The sequence below is a fragment of the Gamsiella multidivaricata genome, assembly GCF_025024155.1.
Source record: "Gamsiella multidivaricata strain RSA 2152 chromosome Unknown BC939scaffold_42, whole genome shotgun sequence".
Lineage (NCBI taxonomy): Eukaryota > Fungi > Mortierellomycota > Mortierellomycetes > Mortierellales > Mortierellaceae > Gamsiella > Gamsiella multidivaricata.
The window spans coordinates 192,289-212,259 of NW_026251750.1; the positions used below are offsets into that span (position 1 = coordinate 192,289).

A 19,971-nucleotide genomic window follows, 5' to 3' on the forward strand; every position below is an offset into this window, starting at 1 on the left:
AAGGAGCAACAAACAAACAAACAAATAAAAAAAAAATGATGACAGGGAGGGGTGCTCTTTCTCTTCGCTAAGCATTTGCTCTGGTGTAACGGATACTTCTTCCGTCTTCTCATCCCTGGGGTGGCACGAAGGTGGCACTAGAGTGGTACCAGGAAAGTAGGAAAGTGCTTCTGGACTAGACTGACACCGTTTGGCTATTATTTTTTTTTTTTTTCGCTCGACTGACTGATTGATTATTCTGGAACGCGTTCCTGAAGATCCAATCTGATCTTCGGAGACCAAACCAAGCCAAACCAAAGCAGATCAAGCGAAACCAAACGAAACCATTCGATTCAAACATCTGAGTTGGATATAGCAACATACTGCGATGGATATGCATGTCCATACGCATGCTGCACCTTGTTGTACCTGCACTCAATGGCATGTCGATATCTAGCATGTCGATAGCATGTCAATTGTATGTTCCCATTGAACAAAATAGACCTTCTGCATCAAATATTCTTATTTAATAGCTACGCATACCCATAGCATGTCTATCCGTTGCATTTCATTTCATGTCTTCTGCCTCTTCAGGGACAGTGTGCATCTATGGATCATATTCGTCAAATGAAACCAAAACGGAAAGGCTTTCTTGCTGCAGCAAGCATCCCATTATTACGAGTAATCCGAAATACCATGAAGCTCACCATGAAGTTCCCCCATCCATCTCCTCGTTATCCATATTACGCATTAGGTAGTCGTAGTCGGGATGCGTGAGATATCAAACAGATCAGTTTGCGCTATATTGAAATATCCCGTTATCTGTTTTTCCCGAGTGTTTATTGAGGTGCATGCGCAAATGGAAAAAAAAAAATAAAGTTGCTTCTTAGAGGTCAAAGGTGTGATCGTTTGGATCGTAATTCTCGACACTAAATTGGTTCGATGCAGCAGAAAAAAGAGGACCGAGCACAAGCATTAGCATACAACCTTTTTTTTTTTTTTTTTTTTTCTAGTAAAGAGAGAAAGATAACAAACAGCAAACATTTTCGCGTCTACGTCGATCCCAATGACTTACATGAGACGGTAAAGATATGATGGTGGATGCCCTCCTTGGTTCGTGATAAACAAGTTGACAAACTCGGGTGACACATAGTCGTAGTATGGGTTTGTCACCGTCACCTTCTCAATCAGATCACCATCCTCAAAGCCAAGAACCGAATCTGGATTGAACAGCACATTAAAGCTGTCCTCGTCATACGGGTATAAAGGCGACAACTTGTACAACCCCGTGCAAACAACAACAGGGATCGAGTGGTGTTTTGCTGCTGCTGCCATCATATGTGTTCCTGAAATCGCAACCAGCCCTCCATTGGCAAGAACTATGCATCGATAGACAGATAAAAAGATATTAAAAACTAGTTCTGCTGTTCGACAAGCCGTTACTGAACAGTTTTTTTTTACAGAAAAGGATCGAGCACGCTTCTGTACATACCGGCATGTGTGCCGAGAATGACCTTGTTGACGCGCGACATCACTGCAAAAACAGCCGAGTCCGGAATGACCGTTGTTTCAATACCAGCTTTTGAGAGCTCAAGCGCCATCTCCTGTCCAGAGTATCTATGTGATCGAAAGCAGCCAAATGTGTCATCAATGTCTATCCTGATCCAAAGCCTTACTCAATAGCTCAGAGCCCTGCAATCCTTCCTTATATCTTACGAGGGTGCACTCTCTGCAACCAACACCTGGAATTTTCTCTTTACAGCGGCCATCTTCAAAAACTCTTCCACAGTTTTAGATCGCCCAATGGTCATAATGATTTCGCTATCAATCGAAAGTCATATTCGTGTAAAAAGAGGTCAGTCCATGATCCAATTACTCCCATGTCCTATAGGTGCCACCAACAAAAAAAAAAACAAAAAAAAACAAAAAAAAACAAAACAAAAAAAAAAAAAGCAGACTAGTACAAGCACCTGCCCCTGGTGGCCAATGGTTAAGGCGCGAATAATGACTCACTTTGAATGTATCTGAAGGGAGGCTTGGTTCTTGATGCTATCGTATATGTTCTCAAGCTCGTCCTTGATCTCACGAATCTCCTGGATAATGTTGCTCCTCAAACTACTTGGATACTGCACATTCTCGTCTGGGGCTGACCCTGTCTCCCCGAGCAGGTTGTACATCGAGGACGAAGTTGTAAGCGGCGCAGGATGAAATTCGGACTGGTTCTGGTTTTGGTGCGTCGCCGTAGACTCTGCCTCCCGGAACTCTTCTCTGATAACATGGAGCACGCGTCGAACGATGTTCCCGACAGCAAGCTCCGTAGGGTTAGCTTGAACCAGTCTCTGGCCAACAGATTTTACAATCGTGACCAGTTGATTGCAGGTCGTCCAGTTGCTCTTGGAGATGACCACAATCAGGAGCCTCAAGGTTGCTTGTGCCACTGTGGAGGATCCCACAAGTTGACGCCTCTTGAGTTTTGCGACAAGGTCATCGACGAGTTCGTTGTTCTTGCTCATGGTGCTTCTTTGTGCTGTGTCGGTCGAAACCTGGTTCCCGGTTCAGTGTCCTGGCCTGGTCCTGTTGTTGATGCAGTGCGAGGGTGAAAGAAAGGCGAATCCATTTCTTAGTTGTTGTTTTCACTGCTGTAAAAGTGCTGTGCACGTGACGCAGCTTGAACGGGGCCTTTGAGTTGGAGGGATGCCATCCTCTCTTTCTCTTTTCATCAAACGCTCTCACATCGTCTACTGCCATTGAACCTCAGTTGACTCACTTGTGAACAAAGAAAGCAACTCCCATAGCACACTTACACACATACATTGACCATCGCCTGTCGTTGATCTCCGACAGGTAACAACAACAGGCATCACAACTGTACACGTACACTACTTGTATTTTGCGCGATCGCAGGGACACTCACAATACCACCCTCTCTGTCAACATTCTACGCTGGCGCCTCCTAGTATCAATCCTTGACACTTCTTGCACTGGCCACCAAACATTCAAGGCGGCCCATTGCCCTTGAAGCAAACCAGACCTACGCACGCCATGCCTAGTCCCAACGAGAGAGCAATCATTAGAGAAGTCTGGGCTGAGAACTTGGAGCAGGAGATGGCGCTCCTGCGAGATCTCGTAGACCAGTACCCGTATCTTGCCATGGTATGTTTGTCGTTATTGTTCTAGCGTGAACCACATCCAGAGGGAACCACACTGTTGACGAGGGAGACTATATTCTTTCTATGAACAATTTAGGATACAGAGTTTCCAGGTGTAGTTGCCAGGCCCATCGGTACGTGTTTATTAAGTACCATACATTTTCATCGGAATCGGTGATGGCCCGGATGGTTGTCAGACTGGGCTGACTCTTGCTTCGTGATTGTGAATATGATCTGTCTAGGCAACTTTCGTACCTCAGCCGACTACCACTATCAGACTCTGAGATGTAACGTGGATCTTCTTAAGATGATCCAGCTGGGTGTCACCTTCGCAGATGAGAACGGAAATGTGCCCAAGGACGCCTGCACCTGGCAATTCAACTTCAAGTTCAGTTTGGCGTGAGTGCTCAACAGTGGACTGTATCAAGGATTTTGGCGTGAAGAGAATTGGGGAAAAGGGTGTTCACCTTCGATCCCTTTTATGCTTCATGTTTAGCGAGGACATGTACGCACAGGACTCGATTGACCTCTTGACAAAGTCTGGCATCAATTTCCAAAAACACGAGGATTATGGGATCGACGTTCACCACTTTGGCGAGCTCCTGATCAGTTCTGGATTCGTACTTTTGGATGAAGTCAAGTGGATCTCATTTCACAGGTACAACCCATGCTTGTAGTGACTCTATCGAACTGTATCTCGTTTGCTCCAATATCGATAAAGGATGGCTAACAATTATTACTTTTGGTGTTTCTTTATTAGTGGCTACGACTTTGGATACTTGCTCAAAATCTTGACATGTAGTCCTCTGCCAGCAGAAGAAGTCGACTTCTTTGATTTGCTGAGGACATACTTCCCTTGCATATACGATATCAAATACCTGATGAAGAGCTGTAAAAATTTGAAGGGCGGTCTTCAGGAGTTGGCGAATGATTTACAGGTGGTCCGCATTGGAGCACAGCACCAGGCAGGAAGCGACAGCTTGTTAACGTGCTCCACCTTTTTCAAGATGCGTCAGATATTCTTCGAAGACAAGATTGACGACGCCAAGTACCTGTAAGTTGAGCTTAAACACATTTTTGAGTAATTGGCACGATGCTCCCTGGACTGACGACTAACGACTGTTTCCTTCTGTTGCTCAATCTCCTCGGTCGTTCAGTGGATATCTTTACGGGCTTGGTTCAGCAGTAGGTTCGACTGCCACACAACCAAACTCGATCGCTACATTCAATTCGGCTGCAGGAAATGATAGCCCACTCATCACAAACCAGTCTGCAACACCAAACGGCAAGCCCAACAGTTATCAAAAGTCCGTAATAAACATGAACTAGTTCTCGCCCGCCTGGCTGCCGCCGTTGTGACGTCATTTAGATTTTTATAAACAAGCCACTAATAGATGGATGCAGAGGTCCCTATTTGAATAGGGTGCAAGCTTGACAACTGAAAATCCTTCTCTTCACATTCACTTGGGATTATTGTAAAGTGCTCGGATGATCGTTGTGGTCTCATGAAACAGGAAACTAGGGTCTGGCAGGATCACAGCATCGTCATTAGCATCATCTTCATCACCAACTCATCATATATTTCGAATCTTCCACTTGGCATAATCGGGATCTGATTCTACATTCTCGAATTCGATGCGGAACCTCTGATTCGACATAATACACATCCGAACAGAAGTTTTGTTCAACCGCGACTTTGGCTTTTAGACGAGACAAGACACCATATCAGGATCATTATCTGATACTCATATTCCACGAGCACCTTCTAATCATTACTCTCTATTTTTTCGACACTCTCTCGTCGGATGCATAGTCAAACATGTCGGCTGATCTTACCTGGTATGAATGAGGATTCTTGCAATCAACAGGAACAACTTTGGATAAGTTGACAATAGAGCAGAGTTATTGACCAGTTCATTATCTCTTTCTATATCATGGAACCAATTACAGGCTTCTTATCAAGAACAACAACTCGTTCCTCGTCAAGCGCTCGGGTGTTCAGTTCTCCTCGGAGGCTGGCAACTTGTTGAACAAGAACTCGTTCAAGTATTCTGGCCTTGCCAACAACAAGGTATGACCTTGTATTGATATAGACCGCAGGATGGATATCAAGGCCAATTTGCAGTGCTGTGGTGGACACCTTGACCTGAGGGGGCTTGGGGCTCAGGACTGTGACAATGTTGAAGCACTACGTTTACATCCTTCGATGTCCTCGTGGGCAGCATGACTGGGTCGCCCTTCACGCCAGGACAATGGCAATTGCTCACAGCAAAGGAATACAGGGCTTAATTCCATATTAAAGACCTATTTAAATGGGCCGCCTTGCTAATATTTTTCCTTACCGACAACGTTTTGAATAGACCATTGACATCGTTGCCGCTTCCTCTGGCCGTGGCGTTGTTGTCTCGACCAAGAAGGCCAGCGTTCCCGCCTACAAGTCTTCCAAGGGCATCAACAAGGTTACCCTCTCCAAGGGTGTCCGAAAGTCTGCACGCTCCGTCGCTGGTCTTACCCGCGCCGGCTATCGCGCTGATCTTCGCAAGGTAAAGAACCTGGTTCTTTCATTCAACCACAACCGCTTTGTTTCACTTCTTTCTGCTCGTATTCCTTGTCCTTCTGTCTCTGTCAAATTGCCTCAGCAAAGTGCTAGAACCCAGCAGATTCACTTCAACATGAAAGCTGGGCGTACATTATTTGCAAAAGAAACGGGGTCGAAAGACTCTATCCGAATGTTTAGCTTCACTCTATCAAACAATGAATGTATCATATTCAAAGTTTTGCGACTGTAACCCGGAAACATCTCCTCTCTCTATCCATTTTTACTCTTTATTTCTGATATTCTTGCCACGCGAGTTCTTGCTACACGAGGTTTAACAGTTATATGTTTTTTATTACTTCCCCTCACAATTTGAATCGAAATTAGGCCGCTCTTGCCCGCGTTTCTGCTATCCTCAACAGCCAGAAGCCCGTTAAGGCTGCCCCCAAGAAGGCTGGCAAGGGTATCCGCGCCAACAAGCACTAAATGCAGAATATATTCCAAAACCGGATGAAATAAAGGATTGGCTTCGTAGAAAAACACATTTCCAATGCTCTTCAACATAGCGAGTTTATACTGGGCAATATTTGTTTACCAATTGCCGATTGTAAAGCGGTTACCTACTTTATCTAGCACGGTGGCTCTTTTATGATGATGCTGGTGCTGTCGATGCGTGTGTGGTGTTTCTATGCTTGGAACCGAGGTGGAGGTGTAGAAATACCACCCTTAAAAGGGCTGTCTGGCTGGCGTGGACGATTCGTGACTTTGAAACAGGACTTTTGATAAGTGGATTCCATTGTCAGGGACACATTTTCCTTCCTCTTTCTTTGTACGAAAAAAAGGTGCATAGAGATACATCCATGCGGAATCAATCGATCGGGGGGAAGCATCCATCCGACAACAGCGCCAATCGATTTATGCAAATTGCATCATTATGCGGCTTCAGGATACTTGGTCGCGATTGAATCGTTGGAGTCCAGTGTTGGAGACGAGATCGCTGGAGACGCTGGAATGGCTGGATGCAACGCTCAATAGCATACACGATCGAAAGGGACGCTGTCGCGTTTACAGTGATCAATGCCAAGGATCTAGGAAACGACCACATGACAGCAGTAGCGACAGTAACATCATAGGCGCTTCAAGCAGCAAGAAAAGCGTTCCAGGACAGGATTCCATCGTACCGACCAGCAGATCTATCGCATCATACACCGCTCTGGATGCGATCGTCTTTACACCTCCAGTACTCATCTTCTTTCGCTTGCCTATGTATCCTGTATGGTTAATAGGAAAATGCAGATTTTCGTTAAGACCCTTACCGGAAAGACCATCACCCTCGAGGTGGAGTCTTCCGACACCATTGACAACGTCAAGCAGAAGATCCAGGACAAGGAGGGTGCGTTGTCTTCCACTACACTAATTGCTTTTTCGCTTCTCGCCCGCTTCCCTCTCACTCTCGACTCGCGTTTCGACGAAGTGCTATCGACAATGGGCGCTTGCCAACAACAAAGGAGCAGCTACCAGTAACAGCACTTAATTCAAATATTACTGCCGGCGGCATCAAAAGATAGAGGATTTTGGCTCTTTCACACATCGTCGACATTTTTTACTTGAGTACTTGGCATAATTGGACTTCACGACGGCTTTTCATTATCATCACCATCGAGTAACGCGTTTAGTAAGCAGTTTTACCACGAACCATGCCACACAGTCAGGACAACGTGCACTTTTAGCACCGACGTATATTTTACTCTGGTGAATTTACACCGCGTTCTACAGGACCCTGTCTATCTCCAACATGACCATCCACATACTCAAGGACATACATCTACCACGCGTCTGAATCAAAAAATACAACGCTGACCATGATTTTCCCGCACTTTTTCTTCCCAATACCAACAGGTATTCCCCCAGACCAGCAGCGCCTGATCTTCGCCGGCAAGCAGCTCGAGGACGGCCGCACTCTCTCGGACTATAACATCCAGAAGGAGTCGACCCTCCACTTGGTTCTCCGTCTTCGTGGAGGTATCATTGAGCCCTCGCTCAAGGCCCTGGCCTCCAAGTTCAACTGCGACAAGATGATCTGCCGCAAGTGCTATGCCCGCCTTCCTCCTCGTGCGACCAACTGCCGCAAGAAGAAGTGTGGACACTCGAACCAGCTCCGTATCAAGAAGAAGCTGAAGTAAAGTATGGTTACGACCTTGTCCGTGGGCGGTTTTTTCTCACTTGTGGAACTTTTCAGCGTCTCGCAGCATAACAAACAAACTCTGAATATAAAAGAAAAAAGACAAAAAAAAAAGAGTGGTTGTTTTTGAGGTGAAGGCTTTGCGCGTTCTCAATAAAACGTTTATTATAATCTGCAGAAAAATATGATCGTTATGGGTGTAATTCTGAAAAGTGCGCTGGATGGTTGTACGAGTGTGTTCTTCTCATATAGTTTTTGTTTGGATAGTGTTTGGAATGAACAGCTGTTTCTTTCGTTGCACCAAAAAAAACGATATGTGTCTCTGCAGGCGCGTTTTCTTGATGTCATGCACTGGCAAGATTAAAGCTTAAGCTGACAAGGCTGCCTGGCCGCCAGGCATGGGCAATGGGCTGCAGCTAGACGCTCCTGCTGCAGGCGCGCGTTAATGAGCCCCCAATCAAAAACTGGGAGTCGACGTTGATTTCTCTGGTCCGTTGAGCCTTTGATCTCTTCCATCCTCACCGGTGTCTTACCCTACCACTTGCATCGGGATCCAGCCCGTTAGCTATAACCTCCAGCTCGTATGCCGCCATGGAACCTCGTTACAACGAAGGGACACCTCTATCCCGCTAGCCAAGGCATGCCTATGATGAGATGATGCACCCTCTCTTGGTGTTTGACATGTCTCCCGTTGTTCAAATAAAGGTATGGGCACCGAACATGGATGCTCCACTACGCTCCCTTTTCTATTCTCAGAGTTGTTCTTGGTGTGCTGGCATGCTTATTGAGCCAATTTTGTATTCCACAATCTTTGGTCACCGCATCCACTTGCTAAACCAGCCGAGCTCGTGTAAGAGATCCTCAGCGGGCTTTTGGCACAAGCTAATATACCATTCTCCATTCCCAGCATCTTCTCGCATTTTTATTGCGCATGGATCCTGTTTCAGGGCAGCAACATCGAAGCCAAGGAGCCGCACTGGCTGGATGCTTTCATGAACTACAAAGACAGCGACATAATATACAATGATTCATTCCGTCTCTAAAGGCTCCCGAAAGAAGAGAGGCATAACCACGACATGCATATATTCGCTCGTTTCGATAATGCGTATGGAGGTGCACTACATTTAAAAGATCCTTACGCGCAGCTTGTGCACGATGACAAGGGAGGCATGTATGAGCATAGTTTATGAACAGTAGCGTTGATACTAGAACGCTTACTGTCTTTGACAGCCGAATGTAAAGAGGTTTGATGGAATTCATCTGCCTTTAACACACGAGCCATGAAGGATATGCAGTTCACTTTGGATTCATCTTCAGGTCCGTTTGGTAATTGGTAAAGCACAGCACCTATGCCTAGATTTGATGCATCTGTGGCGACATAGAACGGTTGTTTGAAATTGGGGAATGATAGTATCGGGACCTCCGTCATTAGTTTTTTGAGTTGATCGAAGCAATGTGGCTCTAGTCCATCTAGTTTGAAGTTCCTCCTGACGTTCCTCAGTTTGTCTAGAGGAGCAGCCAGTGTGCTGTACAGAGGTATGGTACTCCCGGAAATAATTGAACAATGCCAAGATATCTCTATACCATTTTGCTGTTAGTAGGTGGCGCCGATGAGGAGACATTAGCCACCTTCTCTGAGTTGATGCTTCTTCCGTTCTCATTAATAACGAGGCCAAGTAAGGCGACTTAAGTGCACATGAAATGGCTCTTTCCTTTGTTGATGATGAGTTTGGCGCGCGTTAGACTGTCAATGGCCAGCTTGATTTTGCTCAACATGCTCACAATGTCGTCTACATAGACTGATACAAGGTGGTGGTTTCTTAGTAATTGTGATATGCCCCTTTGAAAGATGCTTATCATCGGCCTCAGTCCAAAGGGAGCACAGGCAAACATGTACTGTTTGTTGTTATGCGTTAATGCCGTGTGCGGCTGACTTTGTTCACCCAGAGGCAGACGATGGTAGGCCTGGGACAGATCTAGAGTGATGAAGTGTCTGTGGCCTGCTGCTCGGTCCAGCACCTCATTAATTACAGGGATAGGAAAGTCATTTGTATCCACCAATTGCTTATTCAGCGTGCGAGGATCGAGGCAGGCTCGATACTTCATCGCTACGCCTTCCAGATTACGACGAACTGCAAGTGAGAGAGAGTTGTTATATGGCTTGCCTTTCAGTGCCTCGATAACAATTCCCGTGAAGATGACTGGGATAAAACAAACCCCTTTTTCTTGAGACGTTAAAAAAAGAGTGGCAGATAGACAAGGTGGTGTTTATTGATCCGGGGCTCTTCATTAAATAAAAACAGGAGGCTGCCGGGTGTCCGGCTGCGCCTGGTCTAGTGGCAACCTTTCTGGTATAGTGTGCGTAATTTGCTTCCATAGGACGATACCCTTTTCTTGCAATGTTAAACCGCCGGCATCCTCTGCAGCGATTAACGAACGTGCGCTTGGTGCATTGCTTCTTCCGTGTCACTTTCGGGTACGGTTGCTCTTTCCGCCTCTTCACTTTGAAGGGTGTGCATGTAAGCAAGCGTTCTTTGTCGATCTTCGCCATTGGATTGTAGCAGCAGCTTGATCCTTGACGGGAATGAACGCGACAAGGCGTCAGGCAAGATATCGAGCATACCTGGACGGCAATGGACCGTGAGGATGTAGTTTAGGAAGTGAATATGCCTTGCCAAGATGTCATCAGTGGATGTACGTACAATCAGCGCACGGTGATCCGTGGACAGATCAAAGTTCCTTAAATTGCTGTGTTTGCAAATGAGCGAATGAGCCATCGTCGCACGCCCTGAAAAACAGTGGCAACGCACAAGACGCATCGCTTTGGCAGACCTCGTCTCATCCTTGTCCTTTTCTCTCATTCTCTTTTCTGCCATTGTGCTCTTCACTCTTCTCTTCACTCATGTCCTCCTACATACGCCAACGAACTGCGCCGCCTGATCACTCCATCACCCTTAGTTTCGACCATGCCCGACCTTACTCTCTTCTGTCTCACCGATGGAGAACCCACGTCGAATGCATTTTCCGTCAAGATCCCCTCGACAGAAACCGTGTATAGCCTCAAGAAGCTCATCAAGGCCGAGAAAACTGTCACTTTTGCTGATGTCGACGCAGACAAGCTTACGCTCTGGCGTGTCTCGGTTCCTGTCGTCGCTGCCAACATCCACAATGTGGTCTTCCTGAACGAGATCGATTCCAAGACGGAGCTTGTCCCGACGACTCGCCTCTCCAAGGTCTTCACAGAAGAGCCGCCTGAAGAAGTAATCCACATCATTGTTCAGCGGCCACGACCAGGTAATGCATCGCGAGTTGCATTGGTGCATGGACTTGCGTGCTGTATCTGTTTTTTTGTGCGAAATACTGATTCTTGACCTAATATTTTCTTATCGCTTTTCCTGCTCTTCTTGTAATTCAATATACAGACCTTTTATCAGAGCGCGAGTTCGTGCAACATGTTTTGGGACCTGTCACCGACATAAACCAAAGGGCGCATGGAATAACGACCAACTCGACTCGCACATACTTGTTGACCTCTACGTCAGTTGCCATATGGAATGATTTTTTAGCCCTGGTGCGCCAAATGCCACTTGAGACTGAGCCAACCTATCCACGTCCAAGATCTCGGTCAGACAGGATGTTTGTAGCCGAGCCAAGTCTCCACGAAATCTTCCAATGCGATGTCGGTGCCGTCCAAAGCCTGCCCCCCTTTGCAAACACTTTCTGTTCTGTTAGCCTGCAACATAGTATACCCGACCTGGTATGCTCACGCCAGAATGACTTCAACTCGGTATTGTTTCCGATCGAAATGAAAAAGCCATCCTACCTACATTTGGATGTAGGCACCAATTATCGAAGCGCTTATCGGCCACAAGGATCACGGACACAAGGACCGGCTGGTGCGCTGAAGCAGATATTCGGATACATACGGTTCAACGGGTTTCGATATGGCGTACTGTCTACCTACGATCAGACCTGGTTTATCAAGAGAGTCAGGGAGCATGAGGACGACATCTTAGTCTCGCCTACAATCCACTTCGACAGCACAGAGCCAACATTACTTCAATGTTACTTGTGGTTGATCAGGACGGCAGCCAAGGACGATGAATGGCAGCCTGACAGACCCGATAGCCCTACGGTTAACAGCATGCTCGCAGACGAACAGGCTAAAGTCAGGGCTGCGAAACGTGATCGTGACTGGAAGCCAGGGCTTGGCGGAAGATTTAAACGAGGAGTGAAGAGGATTTTTACGCGAAGCAGGTAAAGAACAAATAGGTTGATGCATTCTGGCTGGATTTTTTTCTTTTTTTTTTTACCATAGATGATTAACCATCCTATCCTATACTATGTGGTATACAGAGCCAGGGAACAGTCAGGGGTCACGGAACGAGAGCTTACCGATTTCCCCGTTTTCAAAAACATGAAGCTTATTGCTCAAGGTGAAGAAGGTGTCCGTACGTTCCGGGCGTCATGGTCAAACGAGGATGTTGTGCTTAAGAAAGCCGACATATATAATCAGCGAGGGGCTGTTCATGAGTTGGAGCATGAGGAAAGGGTTTACCAGGTTCTGCAGAAGCTGTAAGGGCGTTGGGTACCCAGGTTGAAGATGGCCGGAATAGCATATGGACTGGAGATGATTCTGGTCACGGAGTTTATGGGGACTGACCTCTGCGATGAACACATGGATTCATCTGATCGAGGCAAGATCCGGGCGGCACTGTCAGCAATCCACAGGCTGGGTGTCCTGCATGGTGATATTCGGCCGCACAACATTGTGGTACGGCGCGATGGTGAAGACTCGCAGTTCTTTTTCATCGACTTTGGACGCTCGGAATTCACAAGAGTGAAAGGATTTCTGAAGCACGAGGCGGAAGAGTTGGAGTCGCTGCTTGATACAATGCCTTGGCCAGAAGGTAAGTAGCCATAGTTCATGATACATGTCAAGTCAAATTCTACTAACCTTGTTCTCGTACAGCGTTGCGTCCCGAGATAGGAGAAAAACCATCGCTTTGAGCCAAGACGCCACCCTCCACCCAAGAGATGGAATTTGCTGTCATGCTAATGGGGATATTTGCTCAAGACTATTCAGCTGCTGGCCTAACTCAAGGGGGAACTGTTCGAATGCCGATTCTTTTCCTCCACTCTACAAAGCATCAAAGCAATCAATTGCTCGTTCTCTTGTTGGAAACAAGAATGAAATTGCAACGAAATGCACAGAAATAAATCGACATACTGCTATTCACTGTTGAAACGAATACTGACATGATGTGTATCCCCTAAATGTCGCTCCAAATTGAAAAAAAAAGATAGCTGACAATTTCTGTAATTTTCACCATCTATCCGCCATAAAGGTTTATATCGTTCCTGAAGCCACGAACGAGCCGAACTATCTTTTTTTTTTTTTTTTTTGACACAAGGTCCAGGAAGTGCAACCATGTCCAGCGGCATAGCCCCGTAGGCCTTTCCGCCTCGGTGTATGTGCCACTAACACTCTATTCCAGATCAGCAAAAGGGTATACTCGACATCATAGCAAAGGGTATTTTGGGCACCGCCTTACTATTCCGGCCCTCTAGCTGCAAGCGGGTCATGGGCGCCCTCATGTTTTATATGACCATTGTATTTGACAGGACTTGCGCATGCCATGGTTGTGCAAGTGGTGTGTTGATCCTACTGAAGCCGCTACTAACCCTACTAATCCTACACCTTTCTTCTTCGCGGACACTCGCAGACATTTCTACTGACGCGTTTTTTTTGCCGCCGCTTACGGAACACCACCAAGGTAGACAGGTGGACAGGTGTCAGTAGAATTAGTAGAGGATTCGGTAGGATTAGTGGTAGAATTAGCAGAATGGTTCTTGCCTGGTAGGGCAGTAAATAAAGTAAGTAGACATAGTAGATTGAGTAGTTTACATGTGCGTTGATTTATTTGTAAGTCCCTTGCATGCCTCCGTTTGCGAGTACCTTTCCATCAATTATCTCAGTGACCATGATCATTGCAACCTCGAATGCCAATTCCTTCTCATAGCCAGAGAGCTCCAAGGGTTGCAATCCCTGTTTGATCTTGAAGTAAGTGACTCTGAAGTTCCTGTCAACCAATCCTTGCAGAAAGAAGACCAGATGATCGGGACGCTCGTCGCGTCCCTTTCCTAAATATTGCTTCTTCAGCGCGCAAAAAAAAGTTCTTTTTTCCTCATGGCTTCGCGCTCGTACATTCGATTGCTCCTGGACCTCAGAAGACTATACCCCGGTATTACGTTCACCACTATGCAAGCCTCGAGAACGATTTTATGTCTCTATGGATTTCTATGAAATCCTAAAGTCTCCGTGAGTTTTTTTTTTTTTTTTGGCATATAAGAACCTCAACCTCAATAGCTCCGCTCTTTGTACTTTACATCCTCAACCGCCGATTGAACATTACTACAACATTGGATTCCCCCTCATATTCACTCTCTACAGCTTTGTGCCTTAACGTGAAGTCCCTGCCGGAATCAACCAAAGCGAAAGCTCTTGCCTTCCTCAAATAAGGAAAAATTGTCTCTTAAGCCCTTCGTATATCGGTCGGAATGGTATCTAAGGCCAGGGGACTTTACAAATACTATATTTTCATCAAGAAAAGATGCAGGCCTTGAAAGGTCTCCAAGGCCACTATGACTCTTTAGCCCGGAAAATGCCTGGCAGAAAATTTTTAACTCCACATGATGGTCAGGAACTTGTTCTTTCGACACAAGGTGTTCACGTCCATGTGCAGACCATCCGGAACTACCTTAGATAAGGTGGATTAAAAGGATGCGCCAAGCCTAAGAAGCCTGATCTGAGGACGATCAAAGCAAGGATCGGTCCAAGTTCGCTCGCGACCATTTACATTGGACTGCTGAGCAATGGCGTGACACTGAAGACTGGCTGCACTTGAAAAATGGTTTCAATGAGGTCGCTGTATTCTATCATTTCTTTCTTCACCTGGATAAACACCAGAGCATTGAGACCCCCAAAGATAGGAAGCACAGTGCTACGGCTATAGCATTCGGCTAGGGAGTATTGAGTGTTAAGATGATAGAATGTTGAACAAAAAGGTAAATTGCAAAAAACGTAACTTTTTTCAAAGTACTGTACAAGTCTAGGATTCGACAAGGCGTGGAGACACTTGGTCGTTCGACTTATCCTATTCACGCATTATTTATTCAGTAACACTATACTTAAGATTAGTTCACTACTTAAGATCTATTGTCTGTTGTTCTCTAATAAACTTAATAGAGTGGGTTTGGTACTCGGGAAGCCGCTTTTTTTTAGGCCGCTTGTTCGAAGTGCAAACTGAAAGAAAGATTTTCTAGGAGAATGTATGCACTACATGTCTCTGCAAGAACTAGGGATACCCCCACTGGAGAAGAGAGTCGTGGACTTGACTACGCACGAAGTTGAATTAACCACGCTTCCAAGAAAAGGTAGACCTTTTCATTCTGCTTATCGTGTATGATGCGCGCAGTCAACCGTTATATATCAGATACCAGTTATCGCCCCCAGTGAGCGGAAATAAAGATTTCTACGTCACAATGGGCGAGGGGGGGGGGGGGGGAAAAACGAACTTGATCAGATTCAGAATCAGCCCACATTTATACAAAAGACAATACCGCCATGGATGACGAGAGCAAGAAGAGAAAGGAGAGACTGGAGCAGCTTAAGAAGAGAAAACTCGAGTCGACAAGCAATGGAAACAAGGATGTCAGGTAACGCAAGTGCAATCAGGACCTTACTTGCCGACTTATGTTCTCTAGTATCTGTGGACGAAAAGGACTATCAGGACCCGCATTTGGAATAGTGGAGGGCTAATGCTACAGCACAAAAAGGCAACTGATACAGCTCGAAGGCGACTCGCGCAGCAATGGATTATCAAAGAACAATACAGCATATCAATGACACTACATAAGTCAAGAACCTACTATCCTGCATTCGAACTATTCAGGAACTAATTCGCTTGCCATCGCTGCGACACAAGTGGAGGATGCCCAGCACCTACGATATGACATCTTTCAACACTCACTGTGTCGCTCTTCGGTATTCTCTAGACTACGAGCGAGCGACACAAAAGAGCTAGGGGCAATTGGCGGCGGGAAAATCCATCATCTATCGACTATCTCTTACATGGCGTCTCAGTATCCTCTAGACAACAAGCGAACGATTCAGAGGAGCAGGGATCAATTATCTACAGCACTACCGATTTCTTTATCTCTGCATGACGCTTCGATCTTACTAAACCCCTCTCCTTTCCTATTCTCTTGTATCGTCTACTACCTTATCCATAGTCTGTCATTTCGCAACTACACGCCGCTCAACGGTGAACTGAAAGCTGATGATTCGAATATTACCACCACTGCCGATATCGGCGACACCGTCGAGAAGAAGATGGAGGGTGTTGTCGAAAGAGTTATTCAAGAAGAGGAAGAAAAGCGAGCCAAGGATGTCGTACGTATCGCGTTTTCATCTCATGGAACGGATCGTTATCTACATGTGCCTTCCCATATTTCTCTACGGGACGAGAACGAAATGACCCGATATTAATGAACCCTTCCTGTTATTTTTCTTGTTTGTTGCTGCTCTTATGCTCTAGGACATTTTCACGCTGGCGCCTAAGAAACCAAACTGGGATTTGAAGCGCGATGTCGAGCCCAAGTTACTCAAGCTCGAAAAGAAGACCCGTGCCGCCATTATTGAACTTATCCGACGAGAGAGACCTCACGACCTCAGCATGGCGTAGCGTCATAATTCGAAGGATTTTTTTCTATCTCCGCATCATTGTACTATATTCAACAACACCATCGTCAACGATAATAAAGAAAAACGAGAAAAATACGATATTATACAGCTTTTTAATGAATATATATATATATATATGTAATATATGTAGATATCTAGAGCGAAATGGAAGCGCGATGAGGAAAAGGGAAGAGAGAACGAGGACAAAAGAAACAAACGGATAGAGGAATAAATCGGCTACACCTCGAAACGCGTGTGTGCTGAAGTCCCTCATGCTGTGCTTGAGATATGCCAGATTGTTAGAGGTGGTCGGCGGAGGAACTATGCATAATATTTCTGATGTTTGTTGTTGTTATTGTTATTGCTGATGTAGTTGTTTGAATGTCGATATTGTTGAAATAAATACATGAAAGAAAAGACCAAGTCAAAGTGTAGCGAAACGATCGAACGAGCGCGCCTTATTTGAGCTGCAGGTTGAAGTTGTACAGTCCCAGGGTCTCTGGACTCTGCGTGTTCTCAAACGTGGCCTTCTTTCCATCCGCCCGCAGATCCTCAAGATGCTGCAAGTATGCCTCATCAACCTTGCCCGTAATATACTTGCCATCAAATACCGACGCATCCCACGAGGTAATGCTTGGGTTGAATTTTTGGCACGATACCACCAATCCCTCCAGGTTCTGGAAGATCACCTTATCCGCACCCAGGGCCTCAGCAATCTCATCCTCGTCCTTGTTGAACGCAATTAGCTCCTTGGGAGAGGGCATATCAATGCCATAGACATTCGGGTATCGGATAGCAGGTGCGCATGACGCCAGGTACACCTTCTTCGCACCGGCATCGCGGGCCATCTGCACAATCTCCTTCGACGTTGTGCCACGGACGATCGAGTCATCCACAATCAACACGTTCTTGCCAGCAAATTCGAGCGACATCGCATTGAATTTGCGACGAACTGTCTTCTTGCGCATCGCCTGTCCAGGCATGATGAACGTGCGTCCGATGTATCTGTTCTTGATAAAGCCCTCACGGTAGGTGATGTCCAGCTTGTAGGCCGTCTGCAGAGCTGCCACACGGCTGGTATCGGGGACCTATGTACGAAAGAAATACAAACAAAAACTTGTCAGTCGCACATAATGTGACATCCAAGGACAATTGTATCATCATTCAAACAGAGGACCGATAAACTTACTGGAATAATAACATCCACATCGTGATTGGGTCCCAATTTCTTCAAGACCTGATCCGCCAGAGCCTCGCCCATAGCCAAGCGGCATTTGTAGACGGAGATCCCATCAATGATTGAATCCGGGCGAGAAAAGTAGACGTACTCAAAAATACAGGGTGAAAAGTTGGCCTCAGGAACCAGCTCACGCCTTGTCACCACACCGTTCTTGTTGACAATCACCGCCTCGCCGGGCCTAAGGTCCTCGAAATCGTGGAAGCTACATCCATCGCACACAACACTCTCCGACGCGAACATGTAGTCCGTGCCCTTGGGAGATGCGCGCTTGGCGAAACCAATTGGACGAATACCATGGGGGTCACGGAAACCAATGATTCCGAATCCTACAGCGGAAAAGTCGAGTACCAAGAATTAGTCAGTATTCCATCGTACCATAAAGGGAATAAAATATAAATCCATTGCGGATTTCCACGACCGTCTTACCAGCAATCATGGCAACGCAGGCGTATCCACCATGACAGACATCAAAGATACCCTTGATCGCGCTAAAGATATCCTCTTCGTTGATACGAAACTTGCCAATCTTCTGTAGGTTGTTCGCAAAGATATTGAGAAGCAACTCCGAGTCGGACTCTGTGTTAATGTGGCGATGGGCATCCTGGTCGAGGAATGTGCGCAGCTCGTCGGCATTGACCAAATTTCCGTTCTATTGTGAAAAAAAGATGCCAAGGAAGACGCCATCGGAGATTGTGGTTAGCTGAGCGGCGCCTGATATTAAGGTTAGTTTCTCATCAGAACATTAACTGGACACTCTGTTGTTCAGGACATACGTGGGCAAAGACGATTCCATAGGGGCTGTTGACGTAGAAGGGCTGCGCTTCCGACATCGAGGACGATCCAGCGGTAGGATAACGGACTGTTCACAGCAAGAAAAACATTAGTCATGGTCAACATAGAAAAGAAAGGAGAAAGATCTGTTTAGTACGGATAACAAAAACAAATAAAATTAAAAATTAAACGGATTGAGTTCCATCGCTGCCTGCCCGCATCTTTCGTTCCAACCTCAGCTCTCATTCGACGAGCTGGGGCTGAAAAAAATATGTAAAAAGAGCGGGGTCTTAGTAGAGAGTGTACAAAAGAAGAAAGTGACAAAATGTGGGGAGCACTTTCCCTGCCAGAAACGCCATTGACAGAGGAAGAAAAAAGATAGTCTCAGGTCCGATCCCACGATCTCACGGGGGATAAAGAATGCAAACGCGGGGAAGCAAAACAAAGAGGAATGATAATCCATCATAGCTAGTATGCATAAAAGAAAAACTCGCACATACCATGACCAACACCCATGCTGCCCACAAGCTGCTCCAGCTTGGGCTGATCAAACACATCACGAACCATGCCGTTGCCCTTGATCTGGTACAGGCGGCCCTTGTTTCCGCAGGTGACAATACCGGCCGCATCCTGTCATCAATTGTCCAGTAAGAAAAGAAAGGTGTCAGACCTAGTTGCCAATGGCCAATTGAGGAACCAAATATGCATTTTCAAACAAAAATAAGGATGAACTTGCCTGGCCACGATGTTGGAGCATGCCGAGGCCCTCATGCAACTCAGGGCTGGCCATCAAGTTGTGATCGGCCAAGAGCAAAGCAGTGATTCCACACATGTCGTTACTGCGAAGGTGTGCGAGGAAATGGGTAAGGTCAAAAGGAAAAGCTAAGCGGGAGAGGGTAAGGGCGTCGTTGTCAGGGACAGACAAAGGTCGGAGGAGAGACGGATGGAGTGGTGAAGGGGACGGGTTGTTGGAGGAGGAAGAGTGAGTAGAGCAAGAAAGAAGCTGATCAGGACAAAAAGAAGGAAAAAAAAATCTTTTGTGCTCCTCGATCCTTTACCCCACCAACTTCCTTTTTGGGATGTTTACAAACTCCTGAGCAAAGGCCGTGTACGTGCTGCACGTACACTGCTGCACTTCGTGTAGCGTCTTGTCGTCTGGACCCCCGAACAGAACCAAATGTCCTTGAAGGACCCATTGAAGGTCATCGAGGATCTCAGATTGACATTGCAGACCACTGTTACCAGCTTTTAAGTTGTTTACGTGCCTCGCGCGCTTTTGTTTTTTAATATGAACATGGCTCAGCACAGCTATCTAAAGACAAAACAAATATGCACCTGCATCTCTTTTCCCACTACTTCGATCAGATT

General features: G+C 46.2%; 10 protein-coding genes across 10 annotated transcripts; 7 read left to right on the top strand and 3 right to left on the bottom strand.

The window, feature by feature from the left end:
- Window positions 1–571: 571 nt before the first annotated feature.
- Window positions 572–791, top strand: BC939DRAFT_454900 (uncharacterized protein). The gene has a single exon (XM_051556123.1). It carries the CDS (start codon window positions 589–591, stop codon window positions 754–756), a length of 168 nt encoding a protein of 55 aa, XP_051411123.1. The 5' UTR covers window positions 572–588; the 3' UTR covers window positions 757–791.
- Window positions 792–2,663, bottom strand: BC939DRAFT_454901 (uncharacterized protein). The gene is made up of 5 exons (XM_051556124.1): window positions 1,993–2,663; window positions 1,696–1,800; window positions 1,472–1,596; window positions 1,055–1,358; window positions 792–908 (listed from the first exon to the last, which is right to left on the bottom strand). The coding sequence occupies exons 1-5, from the start codon at window positions 2,490–2,492 to the stop codon at window positions 866–868; spliced, it is 1,077 nt and encodes a 358-aa protein (XP_051411124.1). The 5' UTR covers window positions 2,493–2,663; the 3' UTR covers window positions 792–865.
- A 137-nt stretch (window positions 2,664–2,800) lies between these two features.
- On the top strand, window positions 2,801–4,567 carry BC939DRAFT_454906 (ribonuclease H-like domain-containing protein). The gene is made up of 6 exons (XM_051556125.1): window positions 2,801–3,132; window positions 3,226–3,262; window positions 3,371–3,527; window positions 3,625–3,786; window positions 3,889–4,182; window positions 4,286–4,567. The coding sequence occupies exons 1-6, from the start codon at window positions 3,022–3,024 to the stop codon at window positions 4,455–4,457; spliced, it is 933 nt and encodes a 310-aa protein (XP_051411125.1). The 5' UTR covers window positions 2,801–3,021; the 3' UTR covers window positions 4,458–4,567.
- Window positions 4,568–4,947: 380 nt separating this feature from the next.
- Window positions 4,948–6,150, top strand: BC939DRAFT_478098 (ribosomal L28e/Mak16; the record flags this gene model as incomplete). Its single annotated transcript, XM_051558734.1, has 4 exons — window positions 4,948–4,967; window positions 5,079–5,199; window positions 5,489–5,671; window positions 6,052–6,150. The coding sequence occupies 4 exons, from the start codon at window positions 4,948–4,950 to the stop codon at window positions 6,148–6,150; spliced, it is 423 nt and encodes a 140-aa protein (XP_051411126.1).
- A 332-nt stretch (window positions 6,151–6,482) lies between these two features.
- On the top strand, window positions 6,483–8,029 carry BC939DRAFT_454909 (uncharacterized protein). Its single transcript, XM_051556126.1, has 3 exons — window positions 6,483–6,506; window positions 6,951–7,057; window positions 7,564–8,029. The coding sequence occupies exons 2-3, from the start codon at window positions 6,955–6,957 to the stop codon at window positions 7,845–7,847; spliced, it is 387 nt and encodes a 128-aa protein (XP_051411127.1). The 5' UTR covers window positions 6,483–6,506; window positions 6,951–6,954; the 3' UTR covers window positions 7,848–8,029.
- Window positions 6,493–7,030, bottom strand: BC939DRAFT_454910 (uncharacterized protein). The gene has a single exon (XM_051556127.1). It carries the CDS (start codon window positions 6,767–6,769, stop codon window positions 6,533–6,535), a length of 237 nt encoding a protein of 78 aa, XP_051411128.1. The 5' UTR covers window positions 6,770–7,030; the 3' UTR covers window positions 6,493–6,532.
- Window positions 8,030–10,812: 2,783 nt separating the features above from the next.
- BC939DRAFT_504160 (uncharacterized protein) lies at window positions 10,813–12,425 on the top strand (the record flags this gene model as incomplete). The annotated part of the gene is made up of 3 exons (XM_051560488.1): window positions 10,813–11,140; window positions 11,269–12,103; window positions 12,203–12,425. 3 exons carry the CDS (start codon window positions 10,813–10,815, stop codon window positions 12,423–12,425), a joined length of 1,386 nt encoding a protein of 461 aa, XP_051411129.1.
- A 24-nt stretch (window positions 12,426–12,449) lies between these two features.
- Window positions 12,450–12,856, top strand: BC939DRAFT_504161 (uncharacterized protein; the record flags this gene model as incomplete). The annotated part of the gene is made up of 2 exons (XM_051560489.1): window positions 12,450–12,756; window positions 12,819–12,856. The coding sequence occupies 2 exons, from the start codon at window positions 12,450–12,452 to the stop codon at window positions 12,854–12,856; spliced, it is 345 nt and encodes a 114-aa protein (XP_051411130.1).
- A 2,537-nt stretch (window positions 12,857–15,393) lies between these two features.
- Window positions 15,394–16,702, top strand: BC939DRAFT_454919 (mRNA splicing factor). The gene is made up of 3 exons (XM_051556128.1): window positions 15,394–15,565; window positions 16,142–16,301; window positions 16,447–16,702. Exons 1-3 carry the CDS (start codon window positions 15,474–15,476, stop codon window positions 16,591–16,593), a joined length of 399 nt encoding a protein of 132 aa, XP_051411131.1. The 5' UTR covers window positions 15,394–15,473; the 3' UTR covers window positions 16,594–16,702.
- Window positions 16,693–19,607, bottom strand: BC939DRAFT_487232 (amidophosphoribosyltransferase). The gene is made up of 6 exons (XM_051559347.1): window positions 19,340–19,607; window positions 19,104–19,233; window positions 18,606–18,691; window positions 18,259–18,481; window positions 17,782–18,158; window positions 16,693–17,680 (listed from the first exon to the last, which is right to left on the bottom strand). Exons 1-6 carry the CDS (start codon window positions 19,433–19,435, stop codon window positions 17,051–17,053), a joined length of 1,542 nt encoding a protein of 513 aa, XP_051411132.1. The 5' UTR covers window positions 19,436–19,607; the 3' UTR covers window positions 16,693–17,050.
- Window positions 19,608–19,971: the final 364 nt, after the last annotated feature.